Below are 20,498 nucleotides of genomic sequence, written 5' to 3'. Positions count from 1 at the left end.
CCACAGGAAGTGTCCGGTGCAACTTTACTCATCTTTACTAAATGGGCCCAGTGTGATAGTGTGAGAAATGGTCGACCATGTCTGCATTGGACCCATTTAAGCTACTGCACCAATGTCAGAGTGGTCAGGAGAAAGGAGAAATTCTTCTGTCCACACTGTATTGAAGAGTAGTGGATTTTTCAATGCAATTTACACTGTCCATATGTTACTATTTTATTATTATTTGTGTTTGACTTTTTTTTAAATGTTTCATTTGCACCAGAAACCAATTAAAACTATTAAAAATAAGTTTGCTCGGCCTAATTAGTCTACAATGCAATGAATTAATGTATGACGTCATACCCGCGAATCAATGGTAGTAAAACAATATGGCTGACGCATTACACTTGTGTCAGCAATATTGACATTAAATGCATTTAAGGTAGTGCACCTCTAATGGGCACATATCCAAATATAATCTAATAATTATTTTCTTAATCAGCATCATTTCACTGAACTACATGCAAATTTGTAGGTAGGCTTTCCATGCTTTTTAAAAAAATATACCGATTTTTTAAAAACCACCCCCACGCTCGGCTTTTGTCCAGTTTATTTTCACCCCTGGGGTATATAAAAGTTCCATAATTCATTCAAATTTCCAAATATGGGCATGCAGTTGGTGTGTACAGATGCTGTAAAGGTGTTTAAAGTTTAACAAGATGAAATAAGTATTCTGTTACAGACATTTATTTTTTACAAATTTTTATCTATGGAAGAGCACCATGAAATGTAAGTGATTTCAGCCAAGTAAAAATTGGGTCGGTTAAAAACAAAGTGTCATAAAATTCAAAATAGTATCATTTAAGTCATATTTAAACTTAGTTTTTGATAGAAACACTATATGCAGCAAAAATACCAAGAACTAGACAGATTTACCGTTTACTTTTTGAAATAAAAATAAAATGCAACATGCATGGTTCGTATTTTCAACAGTAAATCACCCAATTTCGCCATAACGTTGTTTTAATTTTAATAATGAAAAATGTGCATAAAAATTGCAACATATTTAACAATAAATATAGCTTATATGCCATTAAATCAAATTACGTTAGAAAATAAATAAACGCGTCGCAAAAAAGTATACGTCGTCGGCAGGATTCGAACCTGCGCGGGAATATCCCAAAAGATTTCTAGTCTATTCGCCTTAACCACTAGGCTACGGCACCTAATAGTAGGCTCTTCAACCTTCGAAGAAATCGGCGGGAAATCATTAGAGGTGCTACTACCTTAAAACATTGTATGAATTTATTATGGGAACAGATCGGCGAGGGATGAATTTATTTTTAAAAGGATAGTGTTTCTTATCGTTGTTATTTATTTGTTATTATTTAAATATCGAATATTAAGGTCGCGAATTTACGGTAATCGAGGATATGCATTATAATAAACAACGGGTAACTAAACAAAAAATAATAAATAAATAAATAAAACATTGCCATCCAGCGCCTAAATGTCTAAATCCACAAAAAGTAGACACACGTGTATTATACTGACAATTTATTTGAAGGGCTAATTATAACTATAATAGGAATAAATTTGCAATTACTCAGTTCCAGTGTCTTAAAATAAACCCAAGCTATAAGAATGACTTTTTGTGCAAATTTTCAAACGATCAGCAGGCGGTTAGCTCAGTTGGATAGAGCGTCGTGCTAATATCGCGAAGGCCGTGGGTTCGATCCCCACACTGGCCAGACTTGTTTTGTTAAAATATGAAACAATTTTTTACCAATTGTAAGATGTTTTAAATCCACATGAACTGCAAACCTCTACTCAGACATTGAACACATCTAGCATGGTACCCGCTGATACACAAAACTATATTTTGCCTTAAAGGGGCCTTTTCACAGTTTTGGCATGTTTTGAAATAAGTCATTAATGCTTTATATTGATAAATGTAAACATTGGATCTTAAAAGCTCCAGTAAAAAATCAAGAATAAAATTTAAAAAAGGCAAAAAAAGTAGCCGCAGCTGGACTCGAACCAGTGACCCCCGGAGTCCTGGAGTAACCTGGAGTAAAAACGCATTAGCCCGCTCGGCTATTCTGCCAAGCATACTTGATAAGGGGTATTTTATGCATTATATGAGCAATCTTCGTAGTTTCACAAAATTTAACGACAACAACAGAAACTCTCCAAATTATTCAATCGTTTCGCGTCGCAACGCTTTATAATTTTTAGGTTTTTGAATCGTCAAAAGACGCATATATAGAGAATAATAGGTTAGTGTTGATTATAGATCAGGTTTATCATGCGAGGCTTAGAAAACAAAAAGCACGAGCCTTGGCGAGTGCTTTTTCGTTTCGTGCCGAGCATGATAAACCTGAATCTATAATCAACACTGACCTATTATTCTATTTATCCCACTTTTTATTCAGTAAACTTTTTTTATTTAAACAAAATAAGTTTTCATGAGTGTTTTGTCGTACTTGATAATGACTGTAGTGTAACCAAGGCGAGTGTATTACTCCGCGTTCCAAAAATAACCGCTGATCAAATAATCTTTCTTTAAATCAGAATATCGTTCTGTAACAAAGTGTCGAGGGTTATTAATTACAATTTTAATCATATTGAATTGCAAATCTTAAAGTTTTATGATATCAATATGACATTAAGTTGTTATATACAAGGAACTACATTTGTTTACAACGTAGCCTAACACCACACACAATTCACTTTCGATAACAAACCATCAAGTCGATCACGAGGTGCACAATATTTGCTTCTTTGTTATAATATGGTTTTTTCGGGACGAAATAACAAAGATTACTTGGATTAAAGCTAATTATATACATTTTGAATGTTGAAAGTGGCACCAAAGAATTGTGAGGCAAAGTTGTTCGAACTAGAGAAAGACATTTGCTGGTGAAGTGACTTGGTGGGGCGAACATTCAAGATCAACTTGTTCGACGGTAGACAGTGGTGGTCTAGGCTGCATTTCGGCCATAGTTTCGGTGCATGAAGGTGAACAAGAGGTATCTGTTGGATTGTTACATTTACTGGACTGAGCAAGAATGAACACTTTTGCTGCTGTTCAACAGATATGTTGGAATAATTGGTTATGGACTGGACATTTTTTGCCCTGTTATGGCCATGGTTTCAGTGGGTGGAATGTTTGCATTTCGAAGTTTTTTGACCAGGAATTTGCGAACTGAGTGGTTCGTTATTCTCTTGTGCTTGAGAAGCCGGTGTCTTTTGCCATGGCCTTCAGCATCTGACCTAGCTTGTTGACACCCAATGGTTGACGCAAGAACCACTGGGATGCAGTGTCATTTGTGCGTATTGCCAGGTTGGAAAGATGCTTTGAAGAAAAATCAGATGGACACATATCCGAGTACAGCTTGTAAATTAACACAGGATTTCTTGGTCCAGACGATTGTTTTCTACGGTCAAAGGGGAGCAACTCGAACTGACTTCTTCAAAGGGGAGCTACAACAACAGAACCTATTTGCAAAGTGTTAAATTTACCTAATACTAGAGGTTTTAATAAAAATAAATGACAAAAAAAACACGTTTTTTTTGCTACTTTTCTTTGTTTTAAGGTCATTAAGATTGACAAACTTTTGAGTGTTTTTATTATTGATGCACTTGGCAAATACAGGTGACGAGGTGCGTGGGAAAAGTAGTCCCGGTTCGGCAGTTGATGACGTCATTTCGTGCCATTGATTATAGCCTTGCCGTTGATTATAGATGAAATTTAATCAACGGGGCTTTAATCAACCGAATTCGCTGTAAAAGTGGGATAAATTAGCTATATTAGACCATGGTAAATGTTCAGTTATACTGTTTCCTCACAAATATCATAACTAAAACGAAAATTTGCGAATCTGAAACAACTTTTTTCAATTTTGTCAATTAACCAAACCGTGAAAAGATTCCTTTAACATCCGTATAAAACACGCAATTAAAACCAATCCGATTGTCAGCGGTGCCTAGTAATATTTGTTATAATACAAATTGAATAAGTTATACCATGCTTTAATTACACATATTGTTAAAAAATATGTGGTGTTTATTGTCAATTGAAAATTGTTTCGAAATATATCGAATATGGAAATCAAAAGTCAAAGTCACGGTTCTGATTACTTTTAAACGCATGCTAAACATTTCCTTTTAAAATCCAATATGTGCGCGGATCTAAGAATCGTATTTCTTAATACAAAATGTATTCAATCAGTGGCGTAGCCAGACCCAAATTTTAGCCGAGGCAGTATGTAAGGTCAATCTATGGGGTTCCGGGTGCATGCCCCCCCCCTCCCTTGAAATTTGTTTATACCTAGAACGTCTCTGGTGCATTTGAAAGGCCATTTAAAACCACATTTTATACCTAAATTATCGGAATCGTGGACGCTACCTATGACAGTTTAGTATCAATAAAGTTAACCAAAAAAATCTGCTACAAGTTTAATGACTTCCTGACAACTTATCTGGAAGAAGTGCCATGGATAACTCATCCTAAATGGAAACGAAGTTAGGATTAAAATCAACTCAGAATATCCATCTTACGGTTCTTTTATTATAAATAAGTAGATTTTAGACGTAAGCCTATAGACGCACAGCACCAAAAACAAGCATTGCAAACTGCATAGGCAGCACAGCTATTGACATGCTTCTATATAATAACATTATGTTTACTTTAGATATTGTTCGTTATGAGTGTGATTATAAATTTTATTTTTGAGATTACATCAAATCAGCTTCCGCAAACTTGCTGTTTAAGTTCAGACAAGTTCACCGTGAAATAATTCATGGGCAATTTTTTTCCATTTAGAGCTTAAAAGCAACACAGGGCTCTTACCAACGCAGTGACAATATACCGGTACTAGTGGACAATGGATCCAGAGTCTGACGCGTTACCAATCGCGTCACAGGGACATATTGATTATCATGAGGAGTACAAATATTTAACTTAAATCAATAAAGTTTCTGGCCATTTTTTCAATTGTCTTGTGTAAAATTTTGTTTAAGCACTGCGTGATCATTTTCTGTCAGTTCTATCATCAACTACATCGACTATAAAAAGAAAAGACTTGAACTTCTTTATATATCAAAAAAAGTTTAATACGCGGGATATCATAATTTGAAAACTTCAATGTAAACAAATATTCTTACCACCTGAAACGGTCCCGGATTTAACTCGACGCCGGCCATAAAGAGGATAATATCAATAAAGTCGAAAACGCCAACCACCCGAAGTGTGTCTACGTCCAAAATGGACCCAGACCTGGCCTTAAACAACCGATTCTAGTTCGATACGTTCCAATGTCCACCATGATTATAGCATCGAAGTGTACAGTGCGACGCTTTGTTTAATATACGGTTTTTCAAATCATTTTGAAGTTATTAAATTGAAATAAATATCTGCCTCAACATGAACCAATTGTACTAAATGACAATATTTGTTTGTGAATATCATAGTGCCTAAAATTAATTAAATCGCCTAAATTTCTTATATAGATTTTATTCTTTGACATAATTTTTCCTTTCTTTCCTTGTAATCTCTGCACATTTTAGCCGAGGCAACTGCTCGGTGTGCCTCAGCCTGGCTACGACGCTGCAATATAATATCCCTTGACAATTCAAAACTAATTGTATGAAATTAACTATAGGTTAAACAAACACTGGAGATGTTTTAAAAGAGAACAAGATAAGTATTGATGCAACAAAGCATCAATGGGCGTCGGGAATTTCAGTGTAAAAGGCACTTAATGAAGTTACCTGGTACGATTTTTTTCTACTGTAAATATTAATATATTGGCCGATTATTTTTAACAAAATAGAAAAAGATGCTGGTAAAACAATTATCTATGATTTTGTGTTATAACCCCCAAATAACCATTATCTATGATGTTGTGTTATAACTCCCAAATAACCATTATCTATGATTTTGTGTTGTAACCCCCAAATATTTCATAGTTCATTTAATTTACATTGGTTTCCTTTTTTTACTGGCATCCGTGTGCATTTTTCATTAATGGAACAGAACTGTGTAGGTTTTAAAAAATCTGCTTCATCTTGTAAGCGTAATTTCATATTTTTCTCAACTTCAATGGACGATGATTCTGAACTTATTCTTACGTTGGTCATTTACGATAGGGGTTGAGTACTCATTGATATGAAAACACTGTAAAGTTTTAATGTGTTTACGACCCCCTGCCCTCACCCTCTCACACATATATTTCATGGGCATAATAAAAAACAAAAAATGGTTACAATAAAACAGCATATTTATTTAACTAAAATGTCTACATCAAAACAAAAAGTTAACATAGAACACAGATACAATAATTTGATTCTACTGGGGCTCGAACCTTGGGCCTCTCACATGTAAAGCGAGCGTGTAACCACTACACTACGGAACCGCTTGAAAAATCACCTTCTAACTAAGTTATTAATAAGTGACTGTAGTGTAACGGTTATCAATAAACCGTGTAATCGCTGTTGTCTTGTAAAATTGAAGAAAATACGCGTCAACCAAGCTCGAACAGCAAAAGTCTGCGCTATTGTTAGAAAAACCACAAATATATATATATATTTTGATAATGATTTGTTTTTATACAAAACCAGAAAGTTTCACCGGTTCGCGTGTTTGCCAAGTCCCTGTGTTCTTTACTATTACCCAGTCCCTGTGATCAGTTATTTATTAAAATAATTAGCTTTGCATTATTGGCAATAAATGTTGTAGAAAATGTAATAGGCACAAATGCAGTACTTATTTACACTAATTTACACAAAAAATCACCACTATGCAAGATATTCTGACAACAAAAATATATACATAGATCCGTAAAATAACTTCGCCTCCCATAAGCGAAAAAAAAACGTATTACATAAGAGTCGTCGCACATTACTGCATACTTCGATAACCGATGGCACTTCGATAACAGAGAAAAACAAAAGCCACGCGCGAGAGGTAAGTTCCTCAGTATTTTTGAAGTGATATCCTAAAGATTCGTGTGTTTTTTGACAAGACAAATGCTCTTGTTGATAAATGGTGTTTCATTTTATCCTGGGAAGAACACAATTCACGGAAGGATGGTAGATTTTGCCCCAAAAATAGAAAATTCGGTCTGAAAACAGCATGAACAAGATGAACAGTAAACATTTCAACACAATAATTGATCCGTAAAATAACTTCGCCTCCCATAAGCGAAAAAAAAAACGTATTACATAAGAGTCGCCGCACATTAGTGCGACGCCAATACTTGGGATAACAATAATTTTGACCTTAAAACTTATAAGAGGCAACATGATCAAATATAATCTAATCTATTTGAACTACATAGAACTTAGTATAGAATAAAACAATAACTTTAGTATGCACATTTTAGTGACTGACTTCGTTTTCATATTGTTGTGACAAAGTCTTTTCATACTAACGACATCAACTCTGAAACTAAGTGGTTGTCCTGTAGCGCAGCGGCTGTGCTCGCGCTCTTTACCTTGGCGACCGGATTCAATGCCCGTTCCCCATATATCTCCATATTTGGGAGAACTCCCGTTGATTACCCCATGTACATATATTAATAAGTCGGTCAGTCTCAGGTTGTCAATTAGACGCATATTTATGAGGTTATTCCACTTTGATTATAAATACACGATTTTTTAAAATATAAATTATATAGCTTTTTTCCTATTGAAAATTCTCAAAATCGTTACTGGAATTAAATAAAACTGTATACACGCTGCATACTTCGATAACCGATGGCACTTCGATAACAGAGAAAAACAAAAGCCACGCGCGAGAGGTAAGTTCCTCAGTATTTTTGAAGTGATATCCTAAAGATTCGTGTGTTTTTTGACAAGACAAATGCTCTTGTTGATAAATGGTGTTTCATTTTATCCTGGGAAGAACAAAATTCACGGAAGGATGGTAGATTTTGCCCCAAAAATAGAAAATTCGGTCTGAAAACAGCATGAACAAGATGAACAGTAAACATTTCGACACAATAAAATTACAGAGAAATATTGCAAGAAATTATTTTCTATTCCAGCATTTAGAGTAATCATTGTGTTTCAAATACTGAAATTTTGACAGTATTCAATGAAATAAAAACGAAGATAGAGCATGTTTTAATAGGTGGTTTCCATGATTTTGCAGACACTGATTCCCGATAAGGGACACGTCGGATAACGGAGACTTTCAACAAATTGAGCACTCTGATAACAGAGTGTTATGTTCTAAGTGCAATGCATTTTTGTATATTATGGCTATCGTTACCAAACAGTTTGAAGAACGACTCAATGTGCATAGTAAAGGGCGACACAATTGAAATATAACCAATAGCGTTGTTCGTTTTCAAAAAGCACATTACTATTAAGTATTAATGTATACGAATAATATTACAATTTTTAAGTAATATTAAAATGCTTATTTCTGTAAAAATAAATATCAAGTGACGACCAGAAATAATTATCTACTTAACGAATTTCATTTTATTGGTAACTTGAGATTCAGAAAGATGAAAATACAACGGACCATGTGGATCAACCCGATCGTGTTTAATTTAACTTAAAGCAGTGCTCTAAATATCGGAAGCGAAGAGGTCTTTAAGAGGCAAAAACACCTTTGTTCTTCATAAAATCCTATGTCGTTGGTGCTCATTATAATCGTATCATCAACATAATACTAATGCGTAGCCACAACATTAATAAGGGAATTGAAAACTTCTTTAATCGTGAGCTCTGCTTAAAGGGAGCATTTTCTTTTAATAACGTTAGCTCGAAGTGCGATTCACCTGACCCTTAATAACTTTATTGGTTGAGTTAAAAGAATACCGGACCTGCATCGCTGCTGATATGTATCTCTAAGAAGCAGTTTAAGCAGAGTGATGGTTCATGACATGCTATCTAATATATAAGTAAATGACCTTAGTACCTTCATTAGGACACAATTATACATGTTTCAGATCAACCGTTTCGCTACAAAGAACGTTAGTTAAATTTGTATAAGCTCGTGTACTATGCGACGATCCGGCGGTTGGGTGATTTGAAAACTGGAAAATATGTGGTTATATAGACTGTACTCATAATCATATTTAAAAGGGATAAGAAAATGTTTCGGTAATTCGTTTTTAATTTACGTCAGAACATACTTTTTACGTATTGCCTGCTTACTACAACGGTATTTCACAGCGAAGTCTGCATTTCTGATTCACTAAAAGAGTGTGTTATATCTGGTAAAAAGTGTCGAGTAATCGGGAATAGAAGTGCCATGGTCATTGAGATTATCGTTAAAAAAAGTGTCCAGGAAAATTTGGCATCCGACTCTTTAAACATTTGAATTTTTTCAAATACCTTAGTAAACTTAAAGGTAACATAGTGTAACATTAATGGATATATTGATCTTTTATTTCGAATAGTAAGCTCTTGATTAATTTCTAAGTAATTTTATTTTGTTGAAATATGTATTGATCATCCAATTCATGCTGGTTATCGATGGGATGTTATCCTTTTTAACACAATCAACCGTTTTTCCGCGAATTTCTTTTTACGCAATACGATGTGCTATACCATTAATCGACCAAACAATGCTCCTTGTCTGAAAACCAAATGAACATAACATTAATGCAAAAACAAGCTGAAGAACTCTTCTCTCGAGCGTGGCTGTTGTTGTTCTCTGGTATCGAAGTGCCATCCGTTATCAAAGTATCCGCATACCCGGCGTGGTTTAGGTAGTATCTCTTTAGGGGATGGTGAGCAAATCGTCATTTAGTTTCAGTATGTGGTTTAACAGAGATTTATTACCATTTTGTGAAGTCAATGAATGTTAGAGGTGTACACCAGGTGGGTATTAGCATGCGCTTTTGTAGATCTAAGCATTGATAATGTAAACGTTACGTTATGTCCACAATAAAGAGCCATGGATTTATAATACAAAAACATCCAAGCGACATCAAACGATGTTCATCTGTGCTTTCGATTTTCTTGTTATAATAATTGCAATGTAAATGAAATTTTAAGTCCGTCAAAAAATAAGAGATTACACTTTTTTAAATTTATTTTTACCGTAACATATTATAGTAACATACCATGTCAATTGGTAAGATATCAGTCAGTGATTAATCGTGGATAGCTCCTATTTGATTTCATGTATATTAATAATTACTTCATACTAACACTATGAACATGGTTATAACACGTGTGTATATAGTCATCGCTATTTGTTGAATGTCTATATGTTCTAAATGCGCAAAAGGCCTATAATATACGCGCGCAGACTACGGTAGTCCGGCCGCACACAGATTTAGACCTAACTTTAATTCACTTAATATCGTTATTTCTAACAATGCGCATACATCGCAACTCGAGCTTTCATCTTCATAACTTGTATATATAGTTTTAAAAACTAATGTTTCAGACGGCTTGGCTTTTAAACGACTTTATAATGATGCGTGGTTTAACAATTTCACACTAATAATTTAACTCGAAGTAGCTACGTAAATCGAAATGGCTATAACAATGCTTTTTCAATTTCTTTTATTCCATTTTGAAATCTAATTGCACTAGTACCCTTGATTTAGCCAACCAATATTTTATTGCAACTCAACGCTTTCTCATCAAGGGAGATAACCATTCCACAAACATGTTAATAAAACACGCGGGTTATTGCAGGTATACGTAACACGTTATAGCAAAGGTATTCATACAAAGTAAAATCAAGAAAATTGGCTGTTAGCTTATTAAATAAAAACGACTTTGTAGTGCTATTAGTCGTGATCTGTTATAAACTTTAAAGACTTGAAAAAAAAAATAAAAAGGAATGCTCTCAATTCCATTGTGGGCCATTATAATACATACAGTAAATTTCTCGTGCATGGATAGCCCTCAAATATCAATTTGAAACTTGTTGACTTTATTAGCATTCACCTTACAGTCTTGAATTACGTCATGTGCACATGTTACTCGATATAACTGACAGAAAAACAGTAATTGGGCGGAGTCTTATCTATTTAACCGGATTGCAGTTCGGAACTTATTTATTCATGCATGAAGGTCAGTGTCAGGTTTTGTCTATACGTGTTATTTTATTTAACACATTTATGCCGAGTGGACTCTCCCATCCTTCTAAATTGGATCCATTTATTTCCAAAATTAGGGATGTCTGGTATATTGATTTCTATATTTAGAATATTTCTTACAGAAATTCCTGTAAGCAAACAGCGCAGACCCTGATGAGACGCCGCATCATGTGGCGTCTCATCTGGGTCTACGCCGTTTGCCTCGAACTTTTTTCTAGACGCTAGGCATAAATCGGTTTATGCTTTACCGAAGCCGGTAGATGATTCATACTTTCAAGAGGGTTTCATGTTAACCGGAAATCACCCATAGACCTATGGATCGGGCGTACGGCATCCTCTTGATTTGTCAAATAGCTTTCTTCGGCGTAGCTGTCTAGCTCACTTTTGACCAATATTTCCGTCGATTATGAATACAACGGGAAGATCTTACGCCAATTTTATTGAACAACTTTTCTAAATTTAAGTCATACAAACCTACTGCAATTGTTAACGTATACTGGTAACGGTGATTACTTTTGGAGAAATATAAATTTCAAAATTGGTTATATTATTTTAAAGTGGCTAAAATAAGGTTCCGTTGCGTTGTGTTACCTTACAATTTACGATTATAGCTTTTTAGAAAGCTTTTCCGTTGTTTACCTAAAATATCTTATGGTTAAACAATCATTTATTACATGGTATTTAAAAATATTTCTAAGACCCCAATACAGACCAAGATTTGCTATCGTAACTCAAAGTTCGGTTGATCCATCTAGCCCCATATTTTTATCGATCACGTCAGAATGACGATGATAACGCGAACGTACGATGATGAAAACGCAATATCACGACAATACGATGATGCTAAAACGACAGTACGATCATGAAAACGCGATACGACATTATGATGGTGAAAATTTGACAGTACGATGGTGACAACACGAAGTTATATCGCATTATCGTGATCGTACCGTCGTAGTTTCGCGTTTTTGTTATGGCAATCGAGCTACCATTATTGTAATTGCGCGTTTGCATCGTAGTAATATCGAGTATCGCGTTTAAGATCAACCTGTTCATAAGCAGTATCGATATCAGAATTGCATACATTTGTCCGTTTGCAGTTTAAAGTTCACCTGCCGCGGTTTTAAAAACCCGTAAAACACCTTTATTTATCGAATTTAGTGCATATCTAAACTATTTCGCTCCTCACTTCATTTCAAATACGGTGTTATTAGCGAGAACGAATAGAACAAAGTCGCGATTTTTCACACATTCCGATGTTCTCGCCATTTTCATTCAAACCGGAAGTGACGTAACAGGCACTCAATAAAGACTCAATTACGAGCCGGCATAATAAATGGCTTCGGATGTATTATATCTTGCAACTTTAGATAAAAAATGTTGAAAAATGGAAGATGATAGCGATTACGATGAGTTTTCCGTTCAACCGTATATGTTTGAGCCAGAATTTAGTGACAATCAGAATTTTCTGATTCTGACTCGGACAGCGAGGAAAATTTTGCCGATGCCCAAGACGACCATCGTGTTGGGAATACGGATTGGTAAATATATAATTTTGTTACATGCAGGTGTCGGCAAAAATAAAAAAATTCTTTGATTGTTATTCTACAGTACAAGCTTGTTGAATATGACTAGGTTGTATGGTCTAATTATTATAATTAGAACGGATACTTGAACCTGTTCTGATTAGGAAGGAATGTCTGTATTGCAATTCGACGTATTTCTTTTATTTTCAGGTGTGCATGTTCATGTTGCACACCATATCGTGTGCAGATTGAGTGCAAATGCTGCACAGAATACCCAGAGCTGATGGAAAGGATGGACGAGGCAGGGGTAAAGTGCATAACTGAGCACACTGGCTTCAAAGCTAACTGTCTACATCAAGATGTCATTGATGTTTCGTCTATGAGTTCCTTGATGTAAATGGTCCCATCGGTGATGAAGAACCAATACATGAGTAAGTTGTCATTAATTATTAAAAATGTTTATGAAACCAGGACAGATTGTTTGTAAAGAAAATACACTGTAGACATTAAATAACACAATGTTTTGTGTGAACTTGTCATTTGTATTTCATACTGTAAATATGTTTTGATACAAATAATAAAACAAGCAAATTCGTTGAATTGATATCCCCCGCCTATATACTTCTGGACACAAAAGTGCTTTATTTGACACTAAAAAAGCATTTTTTTGAAGATACAAAGGGCCATAACTCTGTTATTATCAGATGGTGTACAATGCCATTTGGCGTGCATTAACCTATTATCAATATATGTACTCATACCAAGTTTCAATGAAATCCGCAAAAGCACTTCCAAGATATGGCTCCGGACACAAAAGTGCCGGACAGACGGGCAGCCGGACGGACAGCCGGACAACGCCAAACAATATCCCTCCGCCTCTGGCGGGGGGATATATACTCGTACCAAGTTTCAAGCTGCCAAATCTGCCAAAGCACTTCCAAGATATGGCTCCGGACACAAAAGTGCATACAGTAAAAAGCATTTTTTCAAGATACAAAGAGCCATAACTCTGTTTTTAACAGATGGTATACAATGCCATTTGGCGTGCATCATCCTCTAATGCATATATATACTCATACCAAGTTTCAATGAAATCCACCAAAGCACTTCCAAGATATGGCTCCGGAAACAAAAGTGCCTAAAGTAAAAAGCATTTTTTCAAGATACAAAGGGCCATAACTCTGTTTTTAACAGATGGTGTACAATGCCATTTGGCGTGCATCATCCTCTTATGCATATATATACTCATACCAAGTTTCAATGAAATCCGCCAAAGCACTTCCACGATATGGCTCCGGACACAAAAGTGCTGGCCGGACGGACAACGCCAAAACAATATCCCTCCGCCTCTGGCGGTGGATAAATAACATAAAAAAGACAACAATTTTAATCAACATTAAAATACGCGAGTATACAAGATGACTGGGTTATCTAATTGTAAAATGAAGTATCAATTTGCTATACAATGATTTTTGGTTACTTACAAATGCCAGTTCATTATTATTTTTCAACATTTGAAATAAAAATATAAATACAAGCTGTTTAATTTTTTAAAAAGTACACTATAATAACAACCTGCTACAACATGATGTGAAGTTGCTTACAAAATCTGATTTCTGACATATTTTCAGTAAAATATTATTATATAATATTATATTCAAGCTGAATAAGTTTGTTAAACTGTAAACTTAAGTAAGAATCTGCCACAGCATGGCTTGTGTAATTGTCAAGTTGAAAAGTACCTTTGTTTTACTAAACATACTAATATTTATCATAATGGTATCCTTATACATTTATAACTTCAGAGTATACAGATTCATTGCATATAGAAGACTGGCTCGTTGGATTTGGCACCGTCTGAGCAAGAAGGACCGACGACCTCTTCCGTCATGCACTGTGGCAGCCAGAGATTTCCGTCCGACTCATACATTGGATTTTGCTTCGCCAGGGATGGAAACTAACGTTTTACAGTTAGTTGCCCACATGGACAACCATCTATAGTTTTTTGGTTTCCCATCGTAAGCATCAACGCGCCCAGTACTATGTACATGTAGTGTCATGTGTAACCAATACTTTCTTTAAAAGTAATAGATAACTATACAACAAAACGGGCAACCACTAATTTCCATCCCTGTTCGCTAATTAAATCGCGAACGATGGTTCTGCACAGCCTCTGACTTCAGGATTCTGTTTGCAGATGAAGACAGGGGTGGCGGTGAAAACAGAATGTTGCCAGAGGCAGCACTTGCATTGGCATCGCTCTTGTACTCCTCTTTCATCCTAAGCAGCTCTGCCATTAGTTCATCAACATAGTCTGAAAGTTATATTAAAATAAATTATAATTATTGATAAATTGTTCCTTCTTATAAGAGAATAATAAACAATGAATGTTTTTTGTATTGTTGTCTTCAACCATGTATTACAGAAATCTATTGCTTTAAGAAACCAAACATTTTGATAAAAGATTGCATGTAAACTCATGTATTTATTTTGATATTTTAGATAATTTCACTATCTGTTCAGAAAAAGAGACTTGTATCAAGATTATTCTAAAAACTCAACAAGTTCAACATGCAAATACATTTAATGTTGTTTTACATTGAGAATAATCACCAGATTTTAGAATTATAATTTCTAAATTTTGTTTCAACATATTGGACAAGTTCAGGTGATTTCTGTAAGCTGTAATGTATTTTTTTTATGTGCAAAAACAAAATTCTTCAACAAGATAATTCAATATTGCTATCTGTGGTTATTATTTATACAATAAAATTCATTATGAATACATTACCATAAGTGCAATTCTCTTTAACTGCTTTAACCACATGGTGTCCAGCCTTGTACTTAGGATAGGAGAGTCCTTTCCCTGTGGTTTGACAGTGAATCCTTTATGTTCTGTTGGCCGAAATACAACCATCTGAAATGATTAACATTTTGCATTTTTCAGAAAAACACAATGCTCCCTGCTGCGCCACTTTGAAGCATATATTTGACATTTGACCTTGAAGGATAGCCTTGACCTTGACCTTTCACCACTCAAATTGTGCAGCTCCGTAAGATACACATGCATGCCAATTATCAAGTTGCTATCTTCAATATTGCTAAAGTTATGACCAATTTTAAAGTTTTCGGACGGACTAACAGACTGACAGACTGACGAACTGATGGACAGTTCAAAAACTATATGCAACCCTTTGGGAGCATAAAAAAATAGAAAGTTTAGCCATGTATAGAAACAGAAAATAAAGAATAAAAACTATATCACAAGAATAGAGGATTTTTTTTCAAGCCAATGTAAATATGTAACTCCTATCACATAAAAAACAGGCAGTTTGGAAATAATTAAACACACTTATTAATAATTGACATTGTTTGGAGATTGTTAAACAAACTAATTATTAATTGACATTATTACGAACCTCAGATGTCTGTGATGACTGCGAATACACATTATCAAAATGTGATTCAGGATAACTGATCCGAACAGGCGACTGTTCACAAGACATTTCTTCACAGACTCTTCCACACATGATGAATATGGGTCCTACAAATAATTTTCATGTTACTTTTTATAAATTCAAACAGAATAATGACAGAATGACACAAATGTTTATATCACTTAATATAAGCCAAACTATGCTTTTGAACTTTGAAATAATATGAGTCGCACTCTGAGAAACTGGGCATAATGCAGGTGCGTAAAGTGTTGTCCCAGATTAGCCTGTGCAGTCCGCACAGACTAATCAGGGATGACACTTTCCGCTGGAATGGTATTTTTTGTTTAAAGGAAGTCCCTTCTTTCTGAAAATCTTGTTAAGACGGAAAGTGTTGTCCCTAATTAGCCTGTGCGGACTGCTAATATGGGACGACAGTCACACTTTACGCACAGGCATTATGCCTAGTTTTCTCAGAACGCGACAGATATATTGCAATCATTAGCCTTTGAGTGGTAGTGGGGATAGTCTGATCAGTTTCCTTTTTGGATTTTGAAATTGAAGGGTGCTAATTCTTAAAAGAGCTCTTCAGTGCACAAAGCCATATTATCTCATTTGCATATTTTTAATATAAAAGCATGTGTTTCATTATAATTACTAAGTAAATATTTCTAATAACATGATTGTTAATTGAAAACACAATTTCTATTATAAATAAAACTAGTTTCAGTTTGAACATTTATATTAATTTATTGATAAAAACAACTTCCTTTATAATCATATGATAAAATCCAAACAAGAGCATGGTGTAGGGCATAGTGAGACCTTGGGTGGACTTGGAACTGCACCCCTTGGTTAGCTAAGCTAGGGCACTGGTCTGATAGTAATACATTTTATGATTGTTTGTTGATTTAATTGGGCTAGGAATAATCTTTTATCTTGAAACCATACTGTGTTCTACCATAATCTTGTGATATATCCAAAGATAAGGCGCTATTCAACAACCAAATAGCCATAAACTCCATGACACAGTTCTGTATGGATTAATATACAACACTGGTAACTGGTGTCAATTTGACTGGTAACCATGGACATTCGTGAAACTTAAGAAACTAAGAAAGCAATCATGTGCTTTGTTATATTTAATTGAATCTAGAGAATATTATTTCAGAGAAATGCCAAGCTGTTCATTGTTTAAGAAATAATAAATTGTACAAATAATTACAGTCCATGCACAAAACCCTTCTCAATTTACATTTTTATCTGAATAATTCAATACAGCATGCTGAATGGTGTTAGTAAATACTATTAATATTTTTATTAATACTATTCAAATTTACTTTTACAATGTCTTTTAATCATCTGTGTAATAGACAGTACTTTTTTTATTTTGTTCAATAAATCAGTATAATAAAGTTTACATAATTATTGTTTTACCAGCACTTGGATTCTCTCATAATTTTTTTATCTTATGGAAATGTAATTGAAATAAGCCCAATTTTATTTTTATACTTTGAATATTGTTGGTGAGTTAGCTAGTCTTATTTATTTATCAAATGGAATGTTTTTGTCAGTTTTAAAGCTGTTCCACTGATTAACCTATTTTTCCTTATTAATAAGAGAAGTGTTTTAATTAATTGTTTGTCACTAAGCCATTAATTCATACATGCATACAAATATAAGAAAATTTGGAAAAATATATATTAAAAGGTAAAATAATTAGGCATATCCATACTGGGCATAAGGCTGTACATGATCGAACCCATGTGTGCCCCAGCATAGCTTATAAACTGACTAGACTTTTAACTCTTTCAGTGCGGGAACCGAATTTTGAAGGCCTGCGCAAACAGTTTGGATCCAGATGAGACGCCACAGAACGTGGCGTCTCATCAGGATCCAAACTGTTTGCTGTTTTGATAGTATTCTTTGAAAAAAATCGAAGAAAATGCTAATTTTAGAAATTTAGCAGACAACATTTTAGCAGACGACAAATTTCCCAGCATGCAAAGGGTTAAAGTGTGGATGAAATTGGAATTATCATATAAGCAGCATTTTCCAGCTACTTGGTACAGAAAGATTTCCATTTTTTGCGGATGTGTTCTGAGTGGAAGGCTCATTATCCAGAAAAACCTAATCCATCCTGTATGTTGACCATCAACAGCTCTGACATTACTCAACAATATACAGGAAATGGCCTTGAGCTCAGGTCACCTAGCTGAGAAGGACACATATCAACCACTGCGCTTATAAGACCACCTTTATGTTATTGATTTAATATAATTTATTTAAATATAATGCATGGTTAATATTGTGAAGAAATACTTATAAGTTGTTTGCGGATTCAAATGTTTGACAAAACAATGTGTGAGAATACTAAAGTCTAGAGGTCAAACAATATTTCTACAGTACAGCTTCCTCTCCTTTGTATTAGCCTGACCAGTATTTGAAATAAACATCAGAGACTATTGTGCATTATTTTCTAAACAGATGTCAACGCATTTTTTAATACAAATGTCTTGAAATCATTTGTAATAATATGCTGACTAATCGGACTAACATTATTTAGCACTGTGAATATCAAAATAAACAAGCATAGATTAGTCATTAGAAACATAATTACCGGTTCCTTTTAGAATAGGCTCCTGGAATTTACTGCCTTTATCCATTTCTTACAAGTAACATCATCCTTCGCAAAACGGAAAAAAACCTTCTTTCCCTTTTCCTCACGTTCTTTGCACCCGAAAGCAACACACTGAACCATATCGAATAACGATTGTCATGCAAAAAATACAGAGAAAGCACACGATTTCAATAAAACGTGTGTTAAAGAATTGTATTATGCTAACATGATAGATCTATTGAGTGTCAAATTTGACATTAAGCGCGATTTGTTCACGCTTCGATTCGTAATAACAATGGACGTGTATCCGAGTCATGCGCGTTGAGTGCCTGTGACGTCACAACCAAAGTAGGTGGCGGAAATACCCGGGCGGTTTACGGAAAACAAAAACATCGTTTTTTAGTATCGCAATATTGTTTGCCATAGCTCTTGATGATTCCACTCGTTTTAGAATATACATATTTATAAAAATGCATTTTTCGTTATAAAATCGACAGTTCACCTTTAAGAACAACTACATGTTTGTAATCAATGTAATTATTTAGAAACATACTATTGAAACTCTAATTGTTGAAATCATATACGCAAAATATCTTTCAAAGGCATTTCTTGTTCAACATAACCAGAGATGACCCATTTTCTGTTAAAATACAATTTGAACTTATGTCGTTCGTAATACGATACGTAATGCTGCTAAAGCAATGAAACTGTATAAACATATATAAACCAGCATGTACACTTCGTCTGGAAATGTTGGTTCATTTGTACGTATGCACAGTAATGGCACATATTTAGCAAAAAGGACTGTAAAACTGTGTACCACGTAACTCGAAAAGTAGTTTCTCTAGAGATGATACTTAACAAACACATTTTCAGCATGTAAATGTGTGCTGTTTAGTATTTTGACGCATTTTACAAAACCATAATTATGGACACTGTTTAAAAAAAAACACAACAATAACAACACAATAGCGTTAAGAACGTTTGTCGCGTATAAAACTCTAACTGTGTACATGCTAGCTCGATTATACCTGTCTTATATAAATATTTATCAGCCTGTGTTTTGTGCAAACATTTTCCTAATTCGAATAGTTTTCAGTGTTCCTGCCGCATTAATTATCGGAAGTCATCTACGTCGAACGCGATGTTAAATAGCTACGCCCAATTAAAGAAACACGACTTGTATTTCTAAATAACTCATCCGGGAACATAGCTAAAATATGAGATATTAATGCATTGCAAAGGTATCCTATTATTACAAACATTTGAATTAACATTCGGCAAAAAAAAGAAAGATTCATCATAGAAACGTAAGTGTGTTTTTTTTCATGTCACAATATTTCGTTTCACTATCGCAATAGTCGATTTAATCCTTAACAAATTAGTTGTCGTAAAAGTACACTTGGAGACTTCTAAAGCAACACTTTTCAAACTTGAATATCTCAGTCATTGGTTAAAAAAAAGATTCAAACGTATACACGTGATCATTTGATTTCATTTGACGTACTGTTGCCTTCCTACGTGGATGGTTGCACTTACAACATCGTCTCGCTGTCGTGTAATACGAATTAAATCAACCCATTCATAGGGGATTGCACCAACAGGATTCCGTACAACTGTCGGTTGCGTATTCTGGCTTTCAAGGACAATTTCCAGATAGACTGAAATAGTCTTTTCAAATCCAATAAACTAAACTGTATTCATAATCTTTTTGGTTCGACTTAATGTCTTTAAAGAATCCTATATTTATATAGTACAAAATGCGTTATAACGCCTTTTTCAGCGTGTCTACTAGTCTGCTTTATAACGCGTTAAATGGCGTTTGTAAGCCTTTTAGTTTGGAGTTATAACACCCTATTTA

At 34.6% G+C, this 20,498-nt stretch overlaps 1 protein-coding gene and 1 non-coding gene across 2 annotated transcripts; one reads left to right on the top strand and one right to left on the bottom strand.

Annotated features, from left to right (window-relative positions):
- Positions 1-1,656: 1,656 nt before the first annotated feature.
- Trnai-aau (transfer RNA isoleucine (anticodon AAU)) lies at positions 1,657-1,730 on the top strand. The gene has a single exon. It is a non-coding gene; the product is annotated as a tRNA-Ile (tRNA).
- Positions 1,731-13,488: 11,758 nt separating this feature from the next.
- LOC127855155 (uncharacterized) lies at positions 13,489-18,987 on the bottom strand. The gene is made up of 4 exons (XM_052390560.1): positions 18,638-18,987; positions 16,003-16,127; positions 15,375-15,500; positions 13,489-14,897 (listed from the first exon to the last, which is right to left on the bottom strand). Exons 1-4 carry the CDS (start codon positions 18,681-18,683, stop codon positions 14,880-14,882), a joined length of 315 nt encoding a protein of 104 aa, XP_052246520.1. The 5' UTR covers positions 18,684-18,987; the 3' UTR covers positions 13,489-14,879.
- Between the last annotated feature and the right edge of the window lie 1,511 nt (positions 18,988-20,498).

The sequence above is a fragment of the Dreissena polymorpha genome, chromosome 13 (genome assembly GCF_020536995.1).
Source record: "Dreissena polymorpha isolate Duluth1 chromosome 13, UMN_Dpol_1.0, whole genome shotgun sequence".
NCBI lineage: Eukaryota > Metazoa > Mollusca > Bivalvia > Myida > Dreissenidae > Dreissena > Dreissena polymorpha.
This window is presented reverse-complemented; position numbering and strand designations above follow the sequence as displayed.

Bases quoted from the DNA above. Each gene is read 5' to 3' on its own strand.
- LOC127855155 (XM_052390560.1), bottom strand. From the start codon at position 18,683: ATGGATAAAGGCAGTAAATTCCAGGAGCCTATTCTAAAAGGAACCG. The intron at 16,128-18,637 runs GTAATTATGTTT...AATTATTTGTAG, and splicing joins GCCTATTCTAAAAGGAACCG to GACCCATATTCATCATGTGT. The intron at 15,501-16,002 runs GTTCGTAATAAT...TAATCATTTCAG, and splicing joins AGTCATCACAGACATCTGAG to ATGGTTGTATTTCGGCCAAC.